We start from the raw sequence: 25,079 nt of genomic DNA, 5'->3' as shown, positions 1-25,079 counted from the left end.
TTCCCCAGTAGCACCTGCTATAGCTGGCTGGCTAAATCATTCCCAGAAGTAGGAACCAGTCCTAGGTTGGCCTATCCTTTCTGTCATCCCAACAAGAAGCAAGCCTGAAATGAAAGGCTGTGTATCTTTTGAGGCTGGCAGCTGTTGTATGCATTCATGTCTTGCAGATAACCCAGCAGGTTATCTAGCTTTAGCAACTGGAATTTGGAGGAAACTGCAGTGACAGCGTTCACACCTTAGGCGGTGGTGGAAAAAGCAAAAGGACAGCTGAACAGAAGTGCACTGGGGGGGCAATTAAACATGCAGGGAATGGGCAGCGCCCATGAGGGTGGTGGTTAAGGAAGTCAGAACTTCTCTCCGTGTGTCTGGTGCATACACAAGCATTAAAAAACTCCACAGAAATGCAGGAAGGTGAAGTGGGGTTTTTTTCCCCCTCTAATGTGATTCGCCTCTCTCTCGTTCCAGGGACTTAAAACTTGAAGCTTATATAGATTATTACTACAGAGACTACCCAGCCCTTGTAAAAACCTCCAGACAGACTTGCGTAATTGATCAAGGTGAGTTTAAGGCTTTGCGAAGCCGGGTGCCCAGTGATAATGAAATGCAAATTATCTCTAATACTGAGCGCGTTGGTAACTGCTCCCTCTGAAGCTGGTCAGGGCTGAATCCCAATATGCAAAGCTGCGCTCATCGTGCCGAGTTTGCCTTGTTCCTTGGTTTTTAATAGCTCCTAAGAAGCCTGGACTGGAATCAGCACAGTGTAGTCATGAGCTGCTGCCTTCAGTCCGGTTCCTCACGGGACACTCCACAGAACAGGGATTTGGGAGGGAACAGTGGTTTCATCTTGGCAAACTCCCAGCTTAGGCTGGCTGAGGAATCTTAGCAGACAGCTGTGGAAAAGCCTGGCAGTGAGATGTGTCTGTCTTGTGGAAAGTATTCTAGGCTGGCAGGCTCTCAATTTAAAGTTCGTAAAAATTGAATCAGAGCTAAAACCACAGAAATTAAAGTTGAAATAAGGTCATATATTGTATGTGCAGCTGTTTAGTGTCGTACCGGCTGAAATTTAGCAGTCATGTAGGAGAAACTACTGTTTCTCCTGAGGAAAAAAAAAAAAAAATCTCATCGCATTGGTCAAGCTTTGCTGCATGTCCCTGTGGACAGGGAAGGCAAGGAGGTTATAATTCAGTTGTCCTCTCCCTTAAGTGATTTAATGTTATTGAATTACAAGACTGTTCCGGTGAGGTTTTTGAGGATTACTCGTTATACTTAGTCCTTTTCACTGTGGGCTGAGATAATTTTTTTTGTTGTTAAGAGGTATTGTAGGGCTGGCTTTGGGAATAGTGGAGAATTTTTTTTTTGTGCGTTTGCCGTGAGCTCAGTGTCATTGCTGTTCATATGATTTCAGTCCAAACAGGTTTCATGCACCATCCCTCGTTTTTCTCCGCTGAGCCTCCAAGTATCTTTCAGTGGCTGAGTTCCTGTCTGAAGGGAGAAGGAGTGCAGCCTTATCCTTACTTACCAGGAATCTGTGAAAGGAGCAAACTGGTAGTACTGGTGCGTACTTTGGTAAAAAGGATCTGGCTTATTCTGTCAACGTAGCAGCAGCGTGGCCAGGGTTTGCCCCAGCTGCTTAATTTCCTGTGAGTGAAGCATCGTCAACGGGAAGTCAAATAACAGAGGGTTTAATCCTACTGCGTGGAGCAACGGGGGCATACTGCAGCAGTATTGAGCCTGTGATAAATAACTCTGCTGTAGCTGTTCTCGTTGGAGAATTAAGTGTCTCCCAAGTGTTGCCGCTCCTTAGTGAGCAGACCTCATCTGTCTACCTGAAATTCTCTTGAGTATCCCTGCAATATGGTAAACTGTGCAGTGTCAGCCTCTCCAGAGGGAGAATAATATCTGTTTAGCAGAGAGAAATCCCTTTGAGTCCTCTCTTCTTTTTATTACTGTAATATTACTGAAGGGTGTGGATGGTTTTCAGCAGGTGGGAGGAGGTATTTGAGGTCGGGAAGGATCGCTTGTGAGCGCAGCGTGAGTAGCCTATGCTTCACTGCTTATGTTTTTTTGTGGTTTGCAGTAGTGGCATGTGCAAAGTAATAATGTAACTCGAAGTTAACTGTATTTTGTGAGTGAGAATTCCCCGACTTTCTTCTTGGGCAGGTATCAACATAAATATTTGGTCGCATGAGTAGTTATGAGTGCTGATGTTATCTCCCAGTCAACCTCGCTTGCTTATTCACAAAGCGTTCATGGAGAAAACCTGCCAAGACAGGGTTTGGGGCAGAGGTGTTGAGCCTGAGGTGGCTGAAGAGAAAAACAAGGAGAGATTCTGCTCTGACCCAGGCATCCAAGATTAGTTGCAGAGTCTCTGATAGGAGCTGCCAGGAATCAGCTTGTCCTCTGCTTCAAAGTGTGAGGAGTCGGAGCTGCAGCACTGAAACTGTTTAAAGTGCTGATGCTTTCACTTGAAATTTGCCTCTGCGTTCAAGCTCTGAAGAACTGTAGCCTTTCTCTTGGGCTGTCACCCGTGTCTGTCCATCCAGCTCCACCTTTTCTCCTACCTCAGCCTGACTTGCCTATGCAGAGCTCAGAACTGGCATGTCAGCAGTGTGTCTTACCGGAAGATCTTAGTGGAAAACAAAAGATTTTTAGCTGTGGTGTTTGCTTTTGGCATGCCGGCTCGTCTGTCAGTATCAGAAAGTAAATAGGGTGACTGATTACTTTGATTTTGCTGGCTGTATAGCTGAAATGGACCCTGCTTTGAAAGGGAAACGGCTTTTCACTCCGAGCCTTCACAAAGTAGCCAGTATTCAAGATGTGGAGAAAACTTAGTGAAGAATGGTGGCAGCAAAAGATGTGCGTGTTTTGCAAGAGAAATTAAATGAAATGTGAGAAACACGGGGAGTATGCTGGGAACATGTTTTTCTGTTAGATCTTTCTCTCTTTACCTCTGAAACAATTATTAGGGAGATTTGAGTTAATTGTTTCCGGATTTATTTTTTCCAAACTTCAGGATAGAAATCTCAAGCGTAAGAGTGTTAACTTGCTTCAGTTGTTTGTCTCCTTTTACTAATAATGTTTTCGTAACAAACCTGTCCCCCGGTTTGAGTTATTGAAGTTCTCTTCTGCCTGTTTTGATAGGCTGTGTAGCAATAGCTGCACACTAAGTGACTCTGTGTTGTGGTGTCTCTTTCCTGTCCAGAGTGTGGCTCTGTACATACTTGGTGACGAGAGCGCCGTATCTAACGAAGCCTCCCATTATTTGTACAAGATTACGTCAGGTAATGATGCTTTGGTGCCATCACAGCATCCCCTCATGTCTTATGCTTCTTATTTGCTGTCCTTTTCCTTGGAGAATGTGGAAGTAATGTGGCCTTGTCTTTCCTAGGACAACGAAAACAGCAGATAGAACAGGATGACAATCGGTAGGGGTTCTTTTAGGATTAATTTAAATATGAGGTTTGGACTTTCTGCTGACTTTTGGATTAGCTTTTACTGACTGCTCCTTTATTCGCCTTTATTCTACAGCTGCAGTTTCAGACACAGCACATCTGTCTCCAGCCTGGCTGAAAAGTTAGTTATTTGGATGACTAATGTTGGTAAGAGCAGCTTTTATCCTTGTGCAAAGCGGTAACAATCGTAAGTAAGTCTTGTGCTTGCTTAATACAAAATACACCTTGTCTAGTTTTGATTAAACAGTTTTTTTTTTTTTTTTTTTTTCTCTCATTAATTTTAAGGTTTCACCTTAAGAGATCTGGAGTCTCTCCCCTTCGGCGTGGCTCTTCCTATCAGAGATGCAATATATTATTGCCGAGAGCAGCCTGCCTCAGACTGGCCGGAAGCTGTTTGTCTCTTGATCGGGCGCCAGGATCTGTCCAAACAGGCGTGTGAAGGGAACCTGCAAAAGGGTAAATCTGTGAGTACGGGCATAAGTGGATTTTGCGTATTGGGCAGAGCTCTCTGTTCAGAAACTTTCCCACCATCTGCTGATGCTCGGGGCATCAGAAGGTGCAGATTTCAAGATTGAGGGCAACGCAGGGTTTGCACACATATTAGGGTTTCGGTATAAAAACCAGCATCCGGCGCAGGAAGAGTGTATGCACAGCTGTGGAAACTGTCAATATAAAACAGATTTTAAACTTGAGGCATGGGGCTCAAAAGTTTTGCCTGCAGAGCTATTTGATTGCCTCTAAGTCCTCCTCCTCCTCTCCAAAATAGCTGCACCTTGGAGAGGTGTTGGAGGGGTTTTGGCACTCTGTCCAGAGGCTCTGCCATCCAAAGAGCAGTGGCACAGGGAGGAGGACATGGGTGTTTATCAGTCTGGCTCCTTCTTGGAGCTGGCATGGCTGGGATCTCCCTCTCCTTTGGAAGAACGGGCTATTACCCTCTGAAATACACTTTTCACACTTCTTTTTTTTTTTTTTTTTTTTTTTTTTTTTTTCTCAAAAAGGGTTTAGTTTATTTGTATCCTGAAGTAAAATGAAAGAAATCGGGTGGTTTTTTAAACATTTTCTTCTGATGGTGGGAATCCCTAGCATCTCAGAGTTGTAACTCACTTAACTGTCTTTTGTTGAGGACGCTCTGGAAGCCAAAACTCTTCTTGAAAGCTGGCTAGTGGCATGCATAAAAACACTTAATAGTAGCAGATTGTCTGCAGCCTTTTCAGAAGTCGGGAGGGGGGATTTGTAGTTTCAAGTACGTCTTGGTCAAGATCCTTTTTGCTGTTTTAACCTTGGAAGTGATACTAATATTATTCCAAATTTTGATAACAGGCTTCATGACTAACTAATTATAAAAAAAAAAGTTGATTAATTTAGCAGAAAAGTAAGTGAACTACATGTTCAAATCTCGTGTCCCAACACTCATTAAAAACCAATCTCATTTTCTGCTGGCTAAGCTTTGCCTCCCTGTAGCAGTACTGAATCTTAAAATTACGATAAAATTGATTTTATCACTTACTTTATAACAATGCCTCGAATATCTGGTACCTTAAAAGGATAAAGTGATCTTCAAACACCAAATTGTTTGTCATTTCTCAGGAGGGCAGGGTGGAGTTTCCTGTTTCAAAACGGACGCTGGCTCTCTGGGTGGTGCAGTTCTGTATTGAGATTTAGTGCGTATTTATCAGAAGAAATTGGTTTTCCTTCATCAGCTGTTCATTTACTTGCACTCCTGGTGTCATGTGTTACCAGTGAGCCGTAGGAAGACCCTGTATTCAATCTAGTCTGTGGTGTTCTGTGTCTTTCAGCTTGCTGACATTCTGAGGTGTAGAACAGGAAAAATGACCAGTTTAGAGAGAGGTGTGGGGTTTTTTTGTTCCTAGATTTGTCATATCAATATTTGTCATCGCTTGCCTTGTTATTTTTTTAAAGTAACCTCTCATCTGTGAAAGATGGAAAAGAAAGAGGAGTCTGCTGGCCCACCTTAGGGTCAATGTCCAGATTATTTTGTCAGGCTATAGGAGGCTGTATATTCTGCAGGAAAGCTTATTTCTGCAGAGCTCTTTGAAAATAAAATGAAATGTCACTCATGTAGAGCAACAGCCTTGTCTGCAGCAAGCGTAGGGCAAGCAGGTAGTGGGCGTACTCCGTTGTGTGCTGACCTGTGCTATCCTTGCCGTTCTTGTCGGTGCATCGCTTGTGTGATGTGAGTAAACCGGAGAGAACGGAATCTTAAATGAGGATTTCATAAATCTTGCATAGAAGGAGGGCTTTTCCGCAGTGCTTCTGGAATGCTTCAGTGTTTTTCTGGTGGTGTAGCTCTGGTCTGCAAGTTCAAAAAACGTTCTGGTACTGTGGTGAAACCCAAGCTGGCTGCCAGCAACAAACATTTGGAATTTACTGTTTATTTTAATAGGTAGCTTGGCTTTTCCAAGGTCCAAGTTGAAGCCCCAATTCCTGAAAACATCAATAATTAGAACAATAAAGCAGGTTCCCAAGCAGAATATGCAGAACAGCAGCTTTGGGTTGAGGGTCAGTAGGTAGCAGTGCTTCTAAAAGCAGGGTGTCACCAGGGGACTGTGTTTGTGCCGTCCAGAGTTTAACCTCCGTTTTAATAGACACCGAAATCCTCATCTAGGTTTCTGTTTTTCACTGCTGAACTTGAAGAAAAATACACATATGTTTTCGTATCTGTCTCATAGATAATTGTGTAGGCAGGGAGGGGAAAGCCCTTTTCTAGCTTTGAAAGAAAGGTCACTATTTCATGTGTCACTTCTTCAAGCTCCTGCTTGTTGGTCGTTGCTTGACAGTCTTTGCTACGTCTCTGACATATTTGAGGTGTCATCGCTTCCTCTCTTGGTAGTTATTTATCCCATTTAAGTGTGCAAAAATAGTTGATTACAATGTTCAGAACTCCTCATGGCCTTCTGAAGGGATGTAAGGAGTGGGGGAACAGCGTCGATGATGATCGCACAAATCTCAGTCCATTTTATTTACAGACCCACCTCCGTGCAGGAAATTGCACTGAGGGCATCCAGGTTGTGGTTCTCGTATTTGCCTTTCTGAGAGTTAGCAACACCCGTGTGCGCTGCTGAAAATGACTTCTCTCCTTCCTCTTTCCCTTGCAGTCTGTGGGCCCAGTGCTGTCCTCCGATATTCCCTCTGGAACAGAATCGGAGGAGGAGGAGGATGGCATGAACGACATGAACGAGGAAGTGATGTCGCTAATCTGGAGCGAGGACTTGAGAGTGCAGGAAGTACGCAGGCTCCTTCAGAGTGCCCGTCCTGTACGCGTCAATGTAGTGCAGATGCCAGAAGCTAGTGACCATGAGTACATAGAAGAGAAAGAAAACAGGTAAAAACTGTCTGTTTCTAGCAGTTTTTCTTTAGTGTTTCACTTCAGGTAAAAAATTGTTTCATGGCTTCAAGTTAAGTATGTCTAACCAAGCAGTGCAATGTGTTTTCATCTGAACTGAACAGGAAAGTAGACAGGCCTGAGTGAGGGACACGTAAAAGAAGGTTGGATTTCATAATCCAAGTCTTCGAAGCTCAGCGTGCATCGAAACTCTGCCGTGTTTGAGTTGGAGGCCGCTCTGGATTGGAGCAGCGTATGTTGAGATCGTTTGGGATTTGAAAGCAGATTGTAGCATTTGTGTTTTCACCGAAAAAGTACGAAATATAAGCAGGACCTGCTCTGTAGAGAAGAAGGCATCGTCTTATCCCCTACCTAAAACTGGAGAGCTCTTTGTTCGAGGCTGATCTTGGGTCTAAGCAAGGCTTGGGTCAGGGGACCTAATTAGCTCTACAGAGAGCAAATTCACTGTGCCATCCCTCTCTCTTCTGAAACTTCCTGTTGGAGCCGTTATATGCCTAGTGACCTCATGGTTGTCCCCATCCTGCCTCTTAATTCACTTATTTTGGGGAAGTTAAAAATACCTTCTTTAAAAAAAAAACAAAACAAAAAAAAAAAACAAAAACAAACCAAAAAAAAGCAAACTTCAGAACATCCTTAACATGCAAAACACTCTACAGAAGTAGGAAGCTAAAGGAATGCATCAAACTGTTGTCTGACCTAACAAGCTGAGTAATCTAACGAGCATAGAAAGTGTTTCCAGAGTAAATCGTAGAGAATTGTGGTCAGCGTTCTTGGAAGCGCGTTATTAATGCTGTACACGGGTTACTACTAGATGTGAGCACTAGTCATAGCAAGATCCCGTACGGCAATCGGCTTTGTTTTGCTTTCTCCTTTCACCTTATTTCTGATTGTGGCTGCTAAATTGTCCGTAGCACAGATTTCTTTAACTAGCACCTAGTTTTGAGGGAGAAATAGAGACAAGTTTCAACGTGATGTCGGCTAAAGTGTATCTTTGAGATTAATCTTGTAAGGACCAAAGATTTGGTTCAAAAGTCTAGCCTACTAAAAAAATAAAGACAACATGCTATCTCCATAGTCAGGAAAAACCTGTCTGTCCAGTGCCTGTTGTCTGCAGGTTCATTTTATGTCACGTATTTGGAAAAATTTTCGGTATTGAGCAACTGGCTTGGTTTCCCTGTCAACAGGCTGTTACAGCTGTGCCAGCGAACCATGGCACTGCCCGTCGGACGAGGAATGTTCACTTTGTTCTCCTATCACCCTGTTCCAACGGAGCAGCTGCCCATCCCAAAGCTGAACCTAACTGGTACGTCGGCCTGAGTTTCTTTTGGCTGTTACCCCGTTTCTTGCTGAACCTCTCATAATTTTTGTAGCGTGTAGCTGGGAGCTGTTTCTGAAGCAGTTTGGATTCACCTAGCTGCTTTTAACGATTCTCTCGTGGGCAGGCCGCGCTCCTCCTAGGAATACTACTGTCGATCTGAACAGCGGGAACATCGACGTGCCTCCCAACATGGCTTGCTGGGCCAGCTTTCACAACGGGGTGGCCGCTGGCCTGAAGATAGCGCCTGCTTCGCAGATCGACTCCGCTTGGATCGTCTATAACAAGCCAAAAATTGCCGAGCTGGCAAACGAGTACGCGGGCTTCCTCATGGCTCTGGGTCTCAACGGGCATCTCACAAAACTTGCCACGCTCAATATACACGACTACTTAACGAAGGTGAGGCCTTCTTTCGGAAGCAACGGAGGGAAATACCTATAGGACCTGAATTATTTAAACAAAACAAGATGGAAAAGTCAACAGATTTTTTTTGAAACACTAGAAAACTGGAAGTTTCCTGGTGTGGGAGAATATCAGAGTTGCTTCATTAATATTTGTAGTGCAGGACTTTATTTCTGTTGAAAGATTTTTCAGCAGTTTTTTCGCTAAATCTTTCCATATTGTGCACAGTTCATTGGCATAAGTGACTGGAACGCTGGAACAGGTCGCTGATATTTATTTCCTTTCTCAGGGCCATGAGATGACAAGTATCGGACTGTTGCTTGGCGTGTCCGCTGCCAAATTGGGCACGATGGACATGGCCATCACACGCCTCCTGAGCATCCACATCCCTGCCCTCCTGCCGCCAACCTCGACCGAGCTGGATGTCCCCCACAACGTGCAGGTGGCTGCCGTTGTAGGAATAGGCCTCGTCTATCAGGGCACCGCTCACAGGCACACGGCTGAGGTTCTGCTGGCTGAAATAGGTGGGTGCTAACCCTGAAAAAACGGGATGAGGGCTGGGAGGATCGCAACGCGTGAGCAATTGGCACAGCGGAGAATTTTAACATTGTTAACTATACATCTGCCACCACAATATTCACCTCTCGCTTTCCAAACTCCATCCTCTGTTTTCAGAGGAACAGGAGTTACCGTGAACTGTGTGTTTGTGTAGCATAGAACAAGCATTGAATTTAGTAGAGTAAATGTAGCAGCATCAGTGCTGAACCTTCGTACTTTTTCCATCTGGCAGTTTTGTTTGCTGAGAGCTGCTCTGGGGTTTCTGCTTGTAGCAGTTAAGTTCCTGTTCGTGTTTGTATGTAGCTTTAGTTAAACAAGACTGTATGGTTTATGAAATGGGATAAAATTTAAAGGTGAAGTTGTTCCTGTTGTGTTTCTGGTAATTGGATACGCTTAATCTTTTCTAGCAACAGCTTTTGAACTCTGCTGTCAGCATCTGGATAGATTTGGAGGTCTTAACGTATATGCGGTTGTAACATGGCGTTCTCGCTGTGTGTCTGAACTCCAACCGTACCATTTAGAAATACATGCTGCTTCTGGAGGGGTTTGCAGTTTGGCGATGGATGGGTTAAGTGGCAATTACTTGTAGTTCCACTGAGAACCTTCCTAACTTTCTTGAGAAGGGACAATTTTTTTTTTTTTTTTTTAAACTCATTTCATGAGGAATGTGGTACTTAATTAAACAATGTTGACTTAGCTGTAACTTTAAAAGATGTGTTTGGATGTTTTCTCTAGGACGTCCCCCTGGGCCAGAAATGGAGTACTGCACTGACAGAGAGTCCTACTCGCTTGCATCTGGGCTGGCCTTGGGTATGGTTTGCCTGGGGGTAAGTGTCTCTCTTAATTTCAGCTGCAATTAGAAGAGCCCTTATATGTTGGGGTGGGGTAATAAGAGCTCTTTCAGCCTTCATTCTCAACTGCTTTTGGCTGAAAGCTGCATTTTTTTTTTTTTTTTTAATTATTATTTAGAAAGGCACTTCCATATTGTTTCTTCTCCCCTTCGTCCCGTAGCATGGCAGTAATTTGATAGGCATGTCGGACCTCAACGTTCCCGAGCAGCTTTACCAGTACATGGTTGGAGGTCACAGGCGGTTCCAAGCCGGAATGCACAGAGAGAAGCACAAGTCTCCCAGTTACCAAATCAAGGTCCGTGTTGACAATTTTTGCTCGTTTAAGCTGAAAATTAGAAGTCTGAGAGGCATGTACCTCGCTGCACCAGGTGACTTTGAATGCCTGTACGCATCGCTGCAGGTCGTTGCCTTCCTACCCAGCTGGTATGAAAGTACACGTTGTGTTTTCGCAGGAGGGAGACACCATAAACGTGGATGTTACTTGTCCGGGTGCCACGCTTGCCCTTGCTATGATCTACCTAAAGACCAATAACAGGTATTCACCTTGGAATTGCTCAGGCGTATTCTCGTGACAGCGGCTTAAACTGCCGTAACGTTGGATCCGCTTTGCGCAGCTTACTTACTTCTGTGCGTTGCTGAAATACGATCTGGAAATCCTGTTCCCTTACTGTGCTCTGCAGATCCATTGCTGACTGGCTTCAAGCGCCGGATACCATGTATTTGCTGGACTTCGTAAAACCAGAGTTCCTTTTATTGAGGGTGAGATTTTCTTTTGTTTGTTTCTCAAGTCTACTTAGCGATATAAAAAAGTAGGATTTTTTTAAAACTTACCAAAAAAAAATAAAAAAATTAATCCTGTCCACATGCCTATCGTGCAGAATCCTTTAGCTGGTAACCCTCTTGCTTGCCAGCCAAACTCATACCTTCAAACAATTTCTCCTTGTAGTAAGGCAGCTTGCTTGTCATGCAGCACTGGATACAGAATTTACTGAAAAGTATTTCAATTATACGTTTTAAGGGGAGTGTTAAATGTTCAGGTAATTTTTAATAGCTTTTTCCAAATTAATTTCACAGGTAAAAAATAAGCTAGACCTCATATAAGCACATAGTGAATTTTCATCTCTGCTTACCAGCTAAAGACACAGACCTTGCAAGGGTTTATTCTGTGGTTCTTTTTTCTGCAAGCAGAATTTGCATCTCTTAAAATAAAAGCTGCTTTGTCATTTCTCATATGAAGGCTGAGAAACAGTGAAGAAGCTGCTAGTGGGTAGCTGGATTGTCTGTGTTTCAGGATGCATTTAGTGCCTTAAAAAAACAACGTTGTGTTAGGCTTTTTTCTTCGTTATGTTTTGATTTTTTTTTTTTTTTCCTCACCTTTTTAGACCTTGGCGCGATGCCTGATTTTGTGGGATGACATCTTGCCCAATTCCAAGTGGGTTAACAGCAACGTGCCTCAAGTAGGTATTTACGGTTAATGTGTTTACTTCACAATTTTACATCTCACTGGATTGGTTTGCATGCGTTTCCTCAGTCACGTGAGCCGCGCAGGAAAATGCGCGTTAATCGTGTTGATGTGACGGAGATAATGGTTACACTGGATCCCTGGACTGGGAGCACTGGGAGTTCCCATCCCATCGTGCTAGAGAGGGGAGGATTGAGGAGGGACGCAACCGTTCGAGGTTTAAACGGTGCCAGAGAGAAAGGGATTAAACTTCCCTCCACATTGACCAAGCAAGAAGCCAGGTGCAAAATTGCTGCTCAGTTGAGCGTTACGAATTACTTAGATAAATATCTGTCAGAAATACAGGCTGCTGATGGACTGCACAGCCTCTTGAGGTCTCATCCTGTTCTGTTTCCTCTCGTATTTGCGTACGTACAGTAACATTGTGCTTCTGGCACAGTCTTGCTGCTGTTTTAGAAATCTTTAAGGGACCAGATCCAGGAGCATCAAAAGGTGCTTCCCTTTTGGATCAGAAATGCAGTGGAGCAATAGCACATGTGGAAGAAAAACCAGCTCTTATACACCTGTGAAACAGCCCTGTTTTGTATCACTCAATGCCCAGAGTTTCAGTTAATTGATCGGTTTGCCCTGGATTAATTTTTCTGTCTCGTGCTTTTTGTAGATCATAAGAGAGAACAGTATATCTCTTAATGCAACAGAGCTGCCTTCGTCTGAAGACCTGAGTTTAGAAACACTGGCGTAAGTAAACGTAAAAAATTATTCTTCTTAAAAAAACGCAGCTGAACTCTTTATGGAGATATCGGTATGCGAAAGAAAATCTCTCCGTTGATGTTTAGGGAATTTTATTCTCCACTTTCTGTAAAGGATGTGTCTTTCTTTTCAATTTTCCCTTTTTTTAATTATGAAGGAGTTTTGTGAAGCCTATTCAGATGAGGAAAAGGGAAATATTGAGTCATTTCCTGTTTATGTTGCTCATTAGGCAAGCTCATGTCTACATCATTGCTGGAGCCTGTTTGTCAATGGGATTTCGATTTGCTGGTTCAGAAAACCTGGCAGCATTTAACTGCTTGGTAAGAGGTTTTTATTTTTTCCCTTCCATTTCCACAGAGCTGTCACTTACCTCTTGCGTCTATGTTTAGTGTGTTATTTCTTTTTTTTCCAGTACAAATATGCGACAGATTTCCTGAAGTGTTTGTCAGCGCCGACAGCTTCAATAGTAAGTTCTTTCTAGTTTTCTCTCAATGGAAAGGAGGCTTTGTTGTGTAACAAACTTTGATACCCCTCACCAAAACCTTAATGCAAACACACGCATCCCTTTTATTTTTCTATGTCACAGCCTATTTACAGAACGTAGCAGGGCTGCGAATCCTTTTTGTTAAGGACTTTGCTGGTTCTCTGCTCTCCCTCTTTCGGTGTAATGTGGTTTTTGAACTCGGAGGTGGAAAGCGGCGCATTAGACCGACCAGAAGCGTGTGTTTGACCACAAAAGTGTAATAGTGTCTTCTCTATTTCACTTGAAGACAGGTCACTATAATCTCGAAACATGCTTGAGCGTCTTGCTGCTGGCTCTTGCAATGGTGATGGCTGGCTCTGGAAACCTGAAAGTCCTGCAGCTTTGCCGTTTCATGCACAAGAAGACGGGCGGAGAGATGAACTACGGGTTCCACCTGGCTCACCACATGGCTTTGGGGCTTCTCTTCCTGGGAGGAGGAAGGTAAGTTGCGATTTCCAAAGAGAGGGTTTCTTTTCCTTCTTTCACCTCTCCTGCAGCAGCTGGAGCAGTGTGCACTTTACCTGATTTTATTTTTTTTTAATAACATATGGATGCATAAAGACATCTTCTATTGCAAATGCAAGTCCTGTTGTCTTCTAGACACTGCATTTCTTAAATGCCACGGGAATGTTTCTGGCTTGTGTTTATTTCCTACCATTACATGTTTATTTTGACTGCTGTGGGAACACATTTGTAAGTTCGTGCCTGTATGCACTTCGCTACTGTCCTTCCCTTCCCTGGGGCACAAAAACATTGTGAACACCTGCACTCGTGGTCAGTGTTTGTTAGCAAGGAAACTAATAGATAATATTTTTCTGCAGATATTCCCTGAGCACTTCAAATTCTTCGATTGCTGCTCTCCTTTGTGCTCTGTACCCTCACTTTCCTGTTCACAGCACAGACAATCGGTAAGGGTTTGCTGGGCTTCATAAATTATCTAGAATTTTTACCCGGGCACTCCGCAAATAAATTTTGGAGGTTTTCAAAAAAAGAAAAGTGGAAAACAGAAGAAACAAGTGAAGATGTAAGATGATGGTAGTGGTCTTTGATCAGTGAGGAGATGCAAGCGGGTTTCCTGAAGCTCTACGCTGCGCTTCTGTAACTTGACTGTTCCAGTTTGCTCAGCTGAAAAGATTTTCACGCACAATCTGTCCAATTATGACTCTTAGTTTTAGTTATGATTCATTAAGTCCTGTTCTGTTAGCTAACCCATACATGTTTTAAAAAAGTATAAAACGTACTACGTTACTACAAATGTCTCTTAGTTTAATCGACAGCTGTATCTGGTTGTTGAGCTGTGCGTAGTTTGGTATTTGCGGATTAGTCCCAGCACAGTGCCAAGTTCTTTATTCCCACGCACAGGTACCACCTTCAGGCTTTGCGTCACTTGTACGTGCTGGCGGCAGAACCCCGGCTCCTGACGCCCGTGGATGTGGATTCGAACACTCCTTGTTACGCACTGATAGAGGTTACGTACAAGGTACGGTGCCTGGGAGGCAGCGAGGAGCAAAGGCCTGTGAGAAGGTGTGGGAGACAACTGAAGACTCTGATGTGCCAAAGGCACGCTATTTTCATTGTTGTGGCCAGCAGCCTTGGGTTTGTTTTCAAGTAGTGATGGAGACAAGCCAAATGCTACACAAAAATCGTTGAAGGGCTGCGCTCAGCCCACTCACACCTTACGTGTGCTTTGGTGTCACGCTGAGAGCAGAACATGGGACAAGTAAAAGGCACCACGCAGTCTTCAGACTGGCAGTGTGTCGTGACTGACCCAGGCTCATAGCTCTTCTCTTTCTAAAGAGGAAAGGCTTTCAGAGGTGCTTAAAACCATTTGTGGCTTTAAGTTTTCTCCTAATTCTGCTGAAACGGGCAACTTAGTGCTTGCGTTGTGTGTCTTTTGGAAGAGTCATTTCTGCAGGATTTATTTTCTGCAGGCTTACGTGAGACAGATGGTCCTCGTGAAAGGACTAAAGAAAGGGTTCCTGGGATTTCAGGGGAGAAGAGGTGCACCTTGTGGGTCTGGCAAACAGTTCTGCGTGTTCATAATATACTTCACTTCTCAAACCTTCAGATTTGAGTCGGAGTGTGCCTGACTTGCACAATGTTGCGTGTTGATCCATCCGTGGGAAATAAACCTTTAATTTAGGCTTATGTTTCCTGACATTAAAGGCAATGCTAAGTCATGAATTTGCTCAGAATTCAGGAACAGAAACTGGCTGACCTTTGCCAATGGAGTCGTTAGGAAATGTGTGTCTCATTTATTTCTTTTCACACTAAAACAACCTTCCACTAATATGTGACTGCGTGTGGCATTTTGAAGGGCACGCAGTGGTACGCAGAAGCCACCGAGGAACTGATGGCACCCACGCTTCTTCCAGAGCTTCACTTACTGAAGCAGGTAAAGGAAGTATCCATTTTAATGAAGAATTTAATCGCCCAGTTTTTTGTGTCACAGACAGTGCAAGAAAAGAAACTTAGTGACTTTTCTTTCGTTCCCTGTCCAACCTTAGCCAGACTGGACAACGCTGTCCCATAGTAATGGCTCCAAAGACAATTCTGTCACTGTGGAGCACGTGCTAAATTATGCTTCAGTCTTGATCTTAACGCTTTCAAGATCTGATGTAGCAGGGAGTTCCCTGTGCCAGAAAGCTTTGCTGTAGGAGAGACAAAGCTAGGTGCTCTTCCTTCTGAGTTTTCCGGGTGGGTGGCACTATAAAAGGGCACGTGCCCTTGTAAGGGCCCCAAAAGAGCTGTAGGCTTGTGTAGAAAACTCTTCATTTGATGGTTCTGGTTATATCTAGTAATAAAAATGCTTACGTTGACAGATCAGAGTGAAGGGACCACGGTACTGGGAGTTATTAATAGATTTAAGCAAGGGGACGAATCATCTAAAGTAAGTATTCTTTATAACATGACCTCGTAGTAATAATTTTTTAAATTTTTTTTTTTAAAACCTCCTCTACTTGTAACGCCTACGACTTGGAAAGAAGTCTGGTTTTGATCAGGTCGCTGTTGTGCATTTGACAGCACTTTGGGGTGAAGAAAGAAACTGCGTAGTCGGTTTCACCTATTGATGTGAATAATTCATGCAAAAACAGAGCAGGGGAAAACCTGATAGTAAAAACCGCAGATATTGGCAGCAGGATGGAGCAGTACCAGAAGCCATCTCCAACTCATGGTTTTAGTTTAGTTTTGAGTTGATGTGATGTCATGTTTCCCAGACTGTTGATACAGTCGTTCGCTAACTGTTACTGCTCTGTGAAATACTCTTTTTCTCATCTTACGTGAAGCATACAAAGCATGGCTTACTGCGTTGTAACTCTCCGTTGGGCGACTGTGAAAAACAGAAATCTTACCGGAATACAGTATCTGTGGGTAAAATCGTTCTCGGCTCTGCGCTCAGCAGCCTGCGGCGTAACTCGCCGCTGCGAGCAGCAGAGGAGCGGCCGGCTGCGCCTTTCACCAGCAACGTGGATTTTCTAGTTACCTGAAGTGCCGCTGTTGAGGTTAAATTGGGCGCCACGACGCAGCAGCTGTTGGTCCGTGCCGTTAAAGATCACGAACAGGGCTGAGGCGGAGCGCGGAGCCCTCCGGATCGGGAGGCGCGTATGGATTTGTCTGCTGCAGAAGCCAGATTGTCCTGCTGCCTCAAACCTTCGCCACGCTTGAGTGCTTTTTTGTCCAGAAAAACCTTCCTGTGCCGCCGCAGCAGCAAACGGCGAGGGTGACTGAGGAACTGGCTGCCTTTGGGGCTTATCTGTTCTGTGGGTCTCCAGATGCGTTGAATCTGTCGGCTCTCGCGTCGCAGCATCTTGTCCCCGGCCTTTGAAAGTGGCAGGGACCTGGCTGGTGGTGTTCTAGAGAAAATGCACGTGGGAGAAATAATTTTCCTTGCCTTACCACGTGCGACTTGCTGCGATATTGTTATGTTAAGCAGTTAGTTTCAATACAGATAATTTAGTTATTTTAAGGGTGCCCATGCCTACGGTTAATGGTGCAACTGATACTCTACGTCGTGTAAACACGCACCTGCTCTGCGGTAGCTTAACTTTGAACTGCCGCGCGCTTCTGTTTGTAGGCTTGATCAGGAATAGCGGGGTTTTGCTGGTTTGAGTTGTGGTTGGTTTGGGGTTTTTTTGTTTTTAACGTGGAGAAGGGACCATCAGCTGTGGATACCAACTTGTATACTTTTCCTCGGTGATGGGAGCTCATCCTAGAAGGGTCTAAAAAGAACCTGCGGTGGCTTCAGGAAGTTTTATTCCTTATATCAGTAGGGCTCATCCCTTTTTTTTGTCACTGCCTGCCATCACCTCACTGAAGATACCCACGCAGAAATCTTGGTACCCCCTCCAAGTGCGGCAGGGCTTAAATAATCAAGACAAAGCCTAAACGAGCATGTTATCAGCTGTTGGAGTTCCTGTGTCCTTTACAGGTCTGTCTCGCTGTGTATCTGCATCAGTCTAAAGCAAGCGCCGTTGTTATTTCAGATCAATCCTTTCAAAGGGTGGCGTCTTGTACGTGAAGCTGAGAGCTGGGCAGCTCTCCTACAAGGAGGACCCGATGGGCTGGCGCAGCCTCTTGGCGCAGACCGTTACTCACCGCAACTCTGAAGCTCGGGCGTTCAAGGTGCGGCTCCCGGACGGTATTCCTGGTGGGAATGCTGCCTCTGGAAGGGCTGAGGGAAGCACTGAAGTTACTTGCTTTGCATGAGGGAAAGGAAGTCTGGTGGCTTTCACAGGGCATGCAATGAGCTTAAGATAAGCTGTTGTGGCCACGTTTTGCCCGTGAAATCCTTTACGTCGCTTGCAGTCTTCCCACTCACGTGCTGGGAAGGAAGGGTTGGGTATAGATTGCTATTGTATTTGTGCAGTAAAAGCAAAAAGTGAGTTTTAAGTGTGCGTTTTAATCTGGTTTTTTTTAGCCGGAAGCAATCTCAGCTTTCACTTCTGATCCGGCTCTGTTCTCATTCGCCGATTATTTCTGCAAACCAACTGTGAACATGGGCCAGGTACGATGCCTAGCTAGCACGGGCTCTTGCTTTTATGAATAAAAGGTGGGAAAATGCGATGTTAAACTGAGGAAAAGAATTAATCCTTCGAGTAGTGGGGACAGGGAAAATGACTGAAGGGGGGAAAAGCGAACTGTGTAGCCTTGTTGGTGATCCCTCGTTTATGCCGTGTCAGTGCGTGGGTTAATTTTAATGGAAGGAAATGTGAGCAAAGCAGGAACCTGAAATAAACTCTCTCTCACTTGTGTGCTTTGTGAAACGTGCATCTTTTAACAGAAACAGGAAATCCTGGATCTCTTCTCCTCAATCCTTTACGAGTGTGTTACCCAAGAAAATCCAGAGATGCTGCCCACGTACATAGCGATAGATCAGGTGGAGTAAACACTTTTTTCTTTTTTTTTTTTTCTTCTTTTTTAAAGCCACGCTTTGGCGTAACTGTGGTGCTTTTATAGAGGGTGGAAAGGAAGAAGGGGAGACATATTAGTGAGCTTATGGGGACACAGCAGAGATTTGAAAAGCAAATTGGAAAATAGTCAAAGGTAATGAAAATTGAAATTACACAAGAAGGATTGGCTGGCAGTTTCTCTCCGTAGGTGCTCAGAAGGGCAGCCCTTGGCAAGGTGGGGTTTGAGGATTTATTTGCTTCGTGTTTATCAACGTTTCTTTCCTCTTCACATTCTCACGGTCGCTTGGCATTTCCCCTCTGCCAGGCTGTGAGGAGATTAGAAAGAGGAGAAATGTCCGAGACGTTCGAGCTGTGGCAGATAAAGCTGGTGTTAGAATTCTTCAGTTCCAGAAGTCACCAGGAGAGGATGAGCAGGAATCCAAACCGAGGGCTCTTCATGAACTCTGAGTTTCTGCCCGTGATGAAGTGCACGATCGATAACACTCTGGACCAGTGGCTCCAAGGTACGGAGAAGATAACTCTAATCCTGCAGTTGTGCTCGCAATTCAGCGTCCTCGTCTTACAGATCCGGGCTGGCTTTTGCCTCAAAAGTACTGGAGAATGGTAACGGAAGGGAAGGCGCTTGCGTGTTAGCATAAAACAGCTTGGTTTTGGTTTAATGCTTTTGGTCTTGAAGCATTCACTGAAGAATTATGCTGAACTGTGTTGGTGGGACGTTTAGTCGATGTAGAAGTCTGTTTCCCAGAGAAAATGCTTTCTTAATATTGCACTGGGAGAATTTCCTAGGAGCAAAAGCGAGAGGTGACCACCGCAGAGAACGGGGCGAAGGGCGGCCGCGGCAGAGTGAAGGAGGCTTGCAGACAAACCGCTGGCCTGCTCCGTGGGGAGATGGAAACTCTTTTCAGCGGGCTCCTTCTGTGGAAATACTGGTGTGTCTCCTTTGTTTCCTCCCGCAAGTGCTCCCTAAATTTAGTCAGAGTTTCTGCTGTGTTACAGCTGGAGGGGACGTCTCTCTGCATTCCTACCTGAGCGGGCAGCCCACAGAGGAGTCGCAGCTGAGCATGCTGGCTTGCTTCCTCATTTACCACTCCGTGCTGACGCCGGGGCAGCTGGCAGCGGGAGGCCTGGAAGGTAAGGCTGGGGTGCAGGGCAGCACCCCGAACTTGCACGGACACACGCTCCTCGGTTTGAGAAGTACATCTTGTAAGTTACGTGGCCTTTTCTCTGACAAGGTGTTCCATCGATTCATATTATTTAATTGTCTTGAATCTGGACGTCAAAGGCTTTATGCAGGACTAAAGAAGTCAAGGGACAATGGTTTGAAAATAAGAGCGAGGTAGATTCGGACTGGACAAACGCCCTTTGTGGAAATCTTGGGTTTGTGTGTCCTCTCTGCTGGTTACAAGCCCCTGTTCTGGGGCCGTATTACATTTATTTAGGATTTTTTTTAAAGTTCTGCTATTAAAACTTACTTTTAAAGCAGCATTGTGACAAAACGAGTAGCAGCACATCTCCAGAGGTACGCCTCCTTCCTCCATTGACAGTTCTTTTATTGGCCGAGCGTGCCGATATTGCGCTCACTTTCTTTCTTTCCTCTCTTTAGGAAGCACTAACTTCTCCGAGCTGCTCTTGAAGTTCAAACAGTTGAACATGCCGGTTCGCGCGTTGCTGCGGCTCGCTCCCCTGTTGCTTAGAAACCCGCAGTCCATGGTGCTGTAGGTCTGCGCCGTTCCGTTTTGCGTCTGGTTACTGGACGACAGAGCTGGCTGCGTGGTGTTCCGTGATTTTTTTTCCAAAGCATACAGGTGAAATGTGTTTCGTTTTGTAACTTCTCAAGCAACCTAATCTCCAAACTTGTCCCTGGATGTGGTGGCTGTGACCAGGAGTTATTTATAAATTGTTACAATGAATTAAAAAAAAAAAAAATTGTAAAAGTGAACTGATAATAAATTTACTTTTGTAACTAAGGGTTGTTCACAAGTATGTCTGTCTGTGGGGAATTCTTGGCTGGGAACCACACAATTTCCGTGTTTTCATAACTTCTTTGCTTGTAGTGTATCTTAATCCGCTTCCACGGTTGCAGGAGGTGGGCAGCCCAGAAGGCGCCAAGCGTGTTTTTCCTCTTGGGTCCCAGGCTGGAAGGGAGAGCGAGCTACCTGCCAAGTCTGCTTTTCAAGAACTGGCAGGATCTTTCAGTCTCGCTCATGCAATATATGTATATTATTTTTTTTTGTCTCAAAGGCTGCTGTGTATCCCCTCCCTAAGCGTACATACGCTGTAAGTATGAATTGCTCTGCTCAGACTCATCCGTGACACTCGCTGCTGCACTGTTTACATCTTTTTTTTTTTTTTTTTTTTTTTTTTTTCCCCTCTTCTCATCTTTGTTCTGCAATTAGTCAGTGGCTGCTGAGAAAACACCTGCCTCCACTACGTTACGTTATGTCTGGGCAAGAACTGAAACTACTTACAGACAATTTAAATAATTGGGCATCAGTTTGGGTTTCCTTCATCTCTGCTGCCCTGCCTCGTGTGTTTCCCTAGAGTGCTGAACCTGGAGCGTGGCTGCTTCCATATTTCTTCGGGGCAGGCCAGGCTCTTAATTTTTCATAAAGCAGGTGGAGTCGCTCCAATAAAAGCAGCCGGAGGTTGAATGATTACTGCTGGAAAAGCAGCCAGAGCCAAGCTGGGCTCGGCTTATTCTGCAGTTTCAAATTTGATCTTGCTCTGGGGGTTCTTGTGCTGGTCCCGGTCCCCTTTTTTCCAAACCCTGGGGTAGGGGAGCCAAAGGATTTTGGGGAGGGGACGAATGGGTGGAGGAAGACAACTAGGAGTGGTGGACAAAGAGCCCGAAGAGCTTGTTGAGTTGAGGGCTCGGTGTTGGCCATGGGAAGTGAGTAGTTGGGTTTTCTCTGCGGGCAAGAGGTCCATTGAGTGACCTGCTGGTGGTGGTCTCCTGCTCCTGGCTCCTGCTCTCCTGCATCCTGCTCCTGGCTCCATGTCAGGACAGGGGTTGGGGGGAAAAAAAAGGAAAAAAAGCCTGACACAACACGCTTGTGGGTGGAGCAGCAAGGAGAAGAGGAAATCGGATGTGTCCTGAGGGACAGGAGAGCACACAGAGATGTCGCAGTTCCCCAGGGGAAACGGTTTGCACCAGAGATTTTGGAGAGGAGAGGGCGCACAGCAGTGCCTCGCTGGCAGCTGGAGCCAGTGGGGTTTAGTATTTTAAAAACCGCGCCACAACCCGCCTCCTTTTTGCCTTCTAAACTGCCGAAACACAAGGGGTTAAACACCCGCTTCCCAAAACGGACCGAACTGCTTTCCCCAGCTCTCTGCTCCTGACTTTTCTGAGGACGAAGGCTTTTTAGCCACCAACACAGAAGGAACGGCACAGGTTTCTCTCCGTGCAGCGGGGGCTGGGATGCTCAGGGGTAGGAAGGCGAGCGTGTGGGTGTGCGAGCCTCTCGAGCTGCCTGAAGTCAAGAGCCGAGAGGCTTCCTGTTTCCTTTTTAAGCTTTTAACAGAATTTGAAAGCAGCCGCCGCCGCGACCTGGACCAATGATCTGGGCAGAGCGGCGAGGGAGGTTCGGCTCGGGGTGCCTGGCGCCCGTTACGAATGCCAGCTTCGCCGTTCCCAACGCCGGCGCTCAGCTCTCCCGGTTTCGCGCGGAGCCCCCGCGCTCCCTCCGGCCCCGGCTCGCCAGGGTAAGGTGCCGTTTGCTGCTGCGGGCGAGGCTTTACCGGCGGTTCCAAACACTGCTTGTTTTGGCTTCTGGCTGTGAATTACAAAAAAAAAAAAAAAAAAATGTATATATGCAAGAGATTTTTGCAGTTTCTTGCGCTACTGGGTGTCGCTTGGCTGTGTGCCCTCGGCGCAGGGTGAATATTTTACTTTTTGGCCATTCCAGCCTCGAGCGCTGGCTGCTGGTTGCGTTTCGGGCTTTGCCTCGTCCCCCTGCGCACGGGGGGCTCTGCCTGGGGAGCCCTGGCTGGAGGGGGCGGGTGGGGGAGGAATTGTGGGGGTGAGGCAGCACATGGGGACCCCCACTCTGCCTGGCAAAGAGGGGTCCCCCTCAGCATCCCCCTGTCCTGCCCCGTGCCCAGCATCTCAACACCTCAAAGCCTCCCCGGCTTCGGGGGGTCCCCAGCAAGCACCCTGTTGACAAGGGGACCCCCAGCTTTGGGGGGTCCTTGGGGCGCTCTGCTCTGGTTATGGCAACGGGGGGAGATGGGACGTGGACACCCACCAGCAGCACCCCAGGACTGCTCCCCCCGCGCTGGGGTCCCGTACCCGGATACCGGCGGGCGGCAGCTGGCGGGGCGGGAGGCCGGGCTCGCTGGCGTCATGCCTCGGTACCCAGCGTGCTTAGTCACCTTTCTGGGGTTTGATTTTCCTGCCGCGCTCGCGAGCCCTTCGCGTGCCCTCCCTCGGGCTTTGGGCGAGGAAAGGCGGCGGCAAGGCGTCCTCCTGCTGCTCCCGGCGTCCCGTCACGTTTTGCCGTGGGAAGCAAACGCATCCATCCCGCGCATCCCAAACTGCGCTTTCTCGGGCTCCGCTCGTGTTTCCCTGCGGCTGTCCCGGGATGGAGCGGCTCTGCCAGGGGTTTGGCAGCCGATGGGCTCCCATCCTGCCCCATCCCTCAACTTTTTGGCCCTGGGGACGTCCCGTGGCAGTGGCGCCTGTTCAAAACCCGGCCTGCCCCATCGCCGCCTTCCCTCGCCGAGTTCCCTTTTTCGACGGGGGCGCGCGGTTTTTCGGCAACAGTGACCTCTGTCGGCGCCGCCGCCGGGGCCCAGCGCCGCCGCCTTGGCCCCTTCGCCCACCTCCATCCCAGCCACCCGTCACCCCGCGGCGCCCGCTGCCCCTCTCCCCATCCCAGCCACAAAACGGGGACATTTCTTGGTTTTAGCGGGACAAATCCTCCCCTCCAGCGTTCCAGCCCCGGCTGCCGCGTCACGCCGCGGCTGGCACCTCGCGGCGTTTCGGTAAGCACCCGTGCTGGGAGGCAGCTGGAGAAAAGTTACCGAAAGGTCTCCCGAGGACAGCCCAAAAACCGAAAACCCGGCGGGGCTTTAATTTGGGAGCGGGGCAGCCGACCTCCCTGCCTCGCGTAAATCGAGACGGTGCAGCCGCTGACTAATCCCGCGAGCGCTTTGTGAGTGTTTCATCGCCATACACTGCTCAGGCGCGTGTTTTTTACAATTTAAAGTAATAATAATAATAAAAATACGGGCGATTTTACGGGAAAGAGGGGAAGGAAGCGTTTTGGCTGCGAAGCGGTGCCGGCGAGCGGGTTTTGGCTCGGCGGAGGGCGCTGAGCTGGTGGGAAGGGTCGCGGCCGCTCTCCCCTGCCCTGGGCTCCTCCGTCCATCAGACGGCGACTGCCACCCGCGCTTTCCCTCAGGGAAGATGCTGCCGGCACCCATACGGCACCCTGACGCGTGCCGTGCCGTGCCATGCCGTGGCGGCCGAGCGTGGCTCAGCAGCTTCTGGGGCTGGTTGCAGGTGGCGGCGAGTTTTGGGAGGGCTGTGGGGCCGCGGCGGCGGCGGCCGGGGGAGTGACTCAGAGGCGCTCTGGGGCTCTGTGGTTTTGCTTTCATGGTTTTGCCGTGACTGAGCGACTTGTTTTTTTCGGCTCCACGGGAAGGCAGGTGCCGGCATGCCCGGCTCATGGGCCATCCCGTGGGATCCCGGCAGGATATTTCGGGGATGTTTCGGGGTGGTGGCTTTTTGCCCGTACTGATTTGCGCAGCTGACCCCCATGGTGACGGCATCTCGTGGCACGCGGTCCCTCGGGACCTGCATCTTCCCAGAGCATCCCCTGGGACACCGCCGGCTGGGAGCCACCAGGAAAATCCCACTCGGAAGGATTCCTCTGCCCTCCAAAACCACACACCTCCCCTCCCCAAAATAAAAGATAAACCCACGCCTCTTGCTCCTCCTTCCCCAAAGGCACCTTCGCCCGCGCTCCCCCAGCATCCTGCTGCCTGCCAGCGGGGTTTGGCTGGAAAATGACAAAAATTTACCGAAAACTCTGGTTTTCCGTAAAGCTCGCGGCCTCGCGCTGCGCCTGGGCCAGCCCTCCTCCGTGGGATGCCCATGGGGTGATTTCCTCCGCACAGGATGTTTCCCTCCGGGGATGCTCCCGGGGAGCGCTGGGTGAAGGGGACCACCCATCCCCTCGCTGGTTTTGGGGCAATATCCAGGCGTTTAGGGCCACGGCTTCTGCCAGGTAGCCGGGCGCGGGGCTCGGCCGCCTCCACGGCTCCTGGGTTCACCGAGGGGCTCGTGATCCCTCCAGTCCCAGCCGCATCGGCCGCTTCCCAGGACACGAGGCTGGAAGGGTCGAGCGGTGAGGACGCGTGGAGGCGTCGAGGGGCCGACGCCGTGGGTGCTCGCCCGGTGAGCACGGCCGCGGGGTGCCCGGCATTGCCGAATCCCACCCGCTCCGAGCCGCCGCCACAGCTGCTCTGCTGTCATAAACCCTTTTTTTTTTCTTTTTTTTTTTAAGAAAAAAATTTGCGAAAGGCTGATTAAAGCAGCCTCCGCGTTGCCTCCTCCCCGAGCTGCTCGCCACCGCCTGACTCATCTCTGAACCCCGCTGAATCGGGGAGCGCGGGCTTGCCGGTAAACCTGGGCTCATTTTTCTTGAAACAGCCAGGAACCGTGCCTCCCGGCCACCCCGGAATCACGCGAAACAGAAATCGGGCGTGAAAAAAAAAAACAGGGGATGGCACACAAGTTGGGGTGAGGAGAGAGGGAACGGCCTCGGAGCGGCCGGCGTCTGGGATGGGCGCTTGCCGGAGCGCTTCCCTGGGGAAGGGCGAGCGTTTCCGTCGCCCGCGCGGCAGCCGCCGGCCTTTCCCACAGGGTCTGTGGAGAGGTCACGGCTTTTTTTTTCAGCCCAGCTGATGGAAAGCAGGGAAAAAAACCCCAGAGCGCTTCCCGACAGAGAGGCTGGAAGGGCACCCGGGTGCCCCACGGCTCGCGGAT

General features: G+C 47.7%; 2 protein-coding genes across 6 annotated transcripts in view; both read left to right on the top strand.

Annotated features, from left to right (window-relative positions):
• ANAPC1 (anaphase promoting complex subunit 1) overlaps positions 1 to 20,055 on the top strand; it is a 30,856-nt gene extending 10,801 nt beyond the window's left edge. For 2 of the 4 annotated variants that reach the window (XM_086744253.1, XM_086744252.1), the window contains exons 19-47: positions 466 to 557; positions 1,406 to 1,554; positions 3,203 to 3,281; positions 3,389 to 3,425; positions 3,529 to 3,599; positions 3,738 to 3,916; positions 6,569 to 6,795; positions 8,001 to 8,119; positions 8,259 to 8,530; positions 8,823 to 9,057; positions 9,827 to 9,918; positions 10,103 to 10,237; positions 10,395 to 10,477; positions 10,623 to 10,701; positions 11,325 to 11,399; positions 12,066 to 12,142; positions 12,384 to 12,474; positions 12,567 to 12,620; positions 12,925 to 13,118; positions 13,499 to 13,585; positions 14,040 to 14,157; positions 14,995 to 15,072; positions 15,500 to 15,567; positions 17,162 to 17,300; positions 17,596 to 17,682; positions 17,959 to 18,054; positions 18,393 to 18,591; positions 19,085 to 19,219; positions 19,692 to 20,055. In XM_086744253.1, coding sequence (XP_086600379.1) covers positions 466 to 557; positions 1,406 to 1,554; positions 3,203 to 3,281; positions 3,389 to 3,425; positions 3,529 to 3,599; positions 3,738 to 3,916; positions 6,569 to 6,795; positions 8,001 to 8,119; positions 8,259 to 8,530; positions 8,823 to 9,057; positions 9,827 to 9,918; positions 10,103 to 10,237; positions 10,395 to 10,477; positions 10,623 to 10,701; positions 11,325 to 11,399; positions 12,066 to 12,142; positions 12,384 to 12,474; positions 12,567 to 12,620; positions 12,925 to 13,118; positions 13,499 to 13,585; positions 14,040 to 14,157; positions 14,995 to 15,072; positions 15,500 to 15,567; positions 17,162 to 17,300; positions 17,596 to 17,682; positions 17,959 to 18,054; positions 18,393 to 18,591; positions 19,085 to 19,219; positions 19,692 to 19,807 — 3,463 coding nt within the window. In that variant the 3' untranslated portion in view covers positions 19,808 to 20,055. Of the gene's footprint in view, positions 1 to 465; positions 558 to 1,405; positions 1,555 to 3,202; positions 3,282 to 3,388; positions 3,426 to 3,528; positions 3,600 to 3,737; positions 3,917 to 6,568; positions 6,796 to 8,000; positions 8,120 to 8,258; positions 8,531 to 8,822; positions 9,058 to 9,826; positions 9,919 to 10,102; positions 10,238 to 10,394; positions 10,478 to 10,622; positions 10,702 to 11,324; positions 11,400 to 12,065; positions 12,143 to 12,383; positions 12,475 to 12,566; positions 12,621 to 12,924; positions 13,119 to 13,498; positions 13,586 to 14,039; positions 14,158 to 14,994; positions 15,073 to 15,499; positions 15,568 to 17,161; positions 17,301 to 17,595; positions 17,683 to 17,958; positions 18,055 to 18,392; positions 18,592 to 19,084; positions 19,220 to 19,691 lie in introns of those variants that run through there. The other 2 variants (XR_015258105.1, XR_015258106.1) reach the window with 2 other exon arrangements.
• A 1,274-nt stretch (positions 20,056 to 21,329) lies between these two features.
• The window catches only part of LOC147601486 (uncharacterized), a 25,671-nt gene continuing 21,921 nt past the window's right edge, over positions 21,330 to 25,079 (top strand). For both annotated transcript variants that reach the window (XM_086744249.1, XM_086744248.1), the window contains exon 1: positions 21,330 to 21,790. In XM_086744249.1, coding sequence (XP_086600375.1) covers positions 21,644 to 21,790 — 147 coding nt within the window. In that variant the 5' untranslated portion in view covers positions 21,330 to 21,643. The remainder of the gene's footprint in view (positions 21,791 to 25,079) is intronic.

Source organism: Chlamydotis macqueenii, chromosome 3, assembly GCF_036417535.1.
Source record: "Chlamydotis macqueenii isolate bChlMac1 chromosome 3, bChlMac1.mat, whole genome shotgun sequence".
Lineage (NCBI taxonomy): Eukaryota > Metazoa > Chordata > Aves > Otidiformes > Otididae > Chlamydotis > Chlamydotis macqueenii.
Note: the sequence above shows the minus strand (reverse complement) of the source record. Positions and strands in the feature narration are given on the sequence as shown.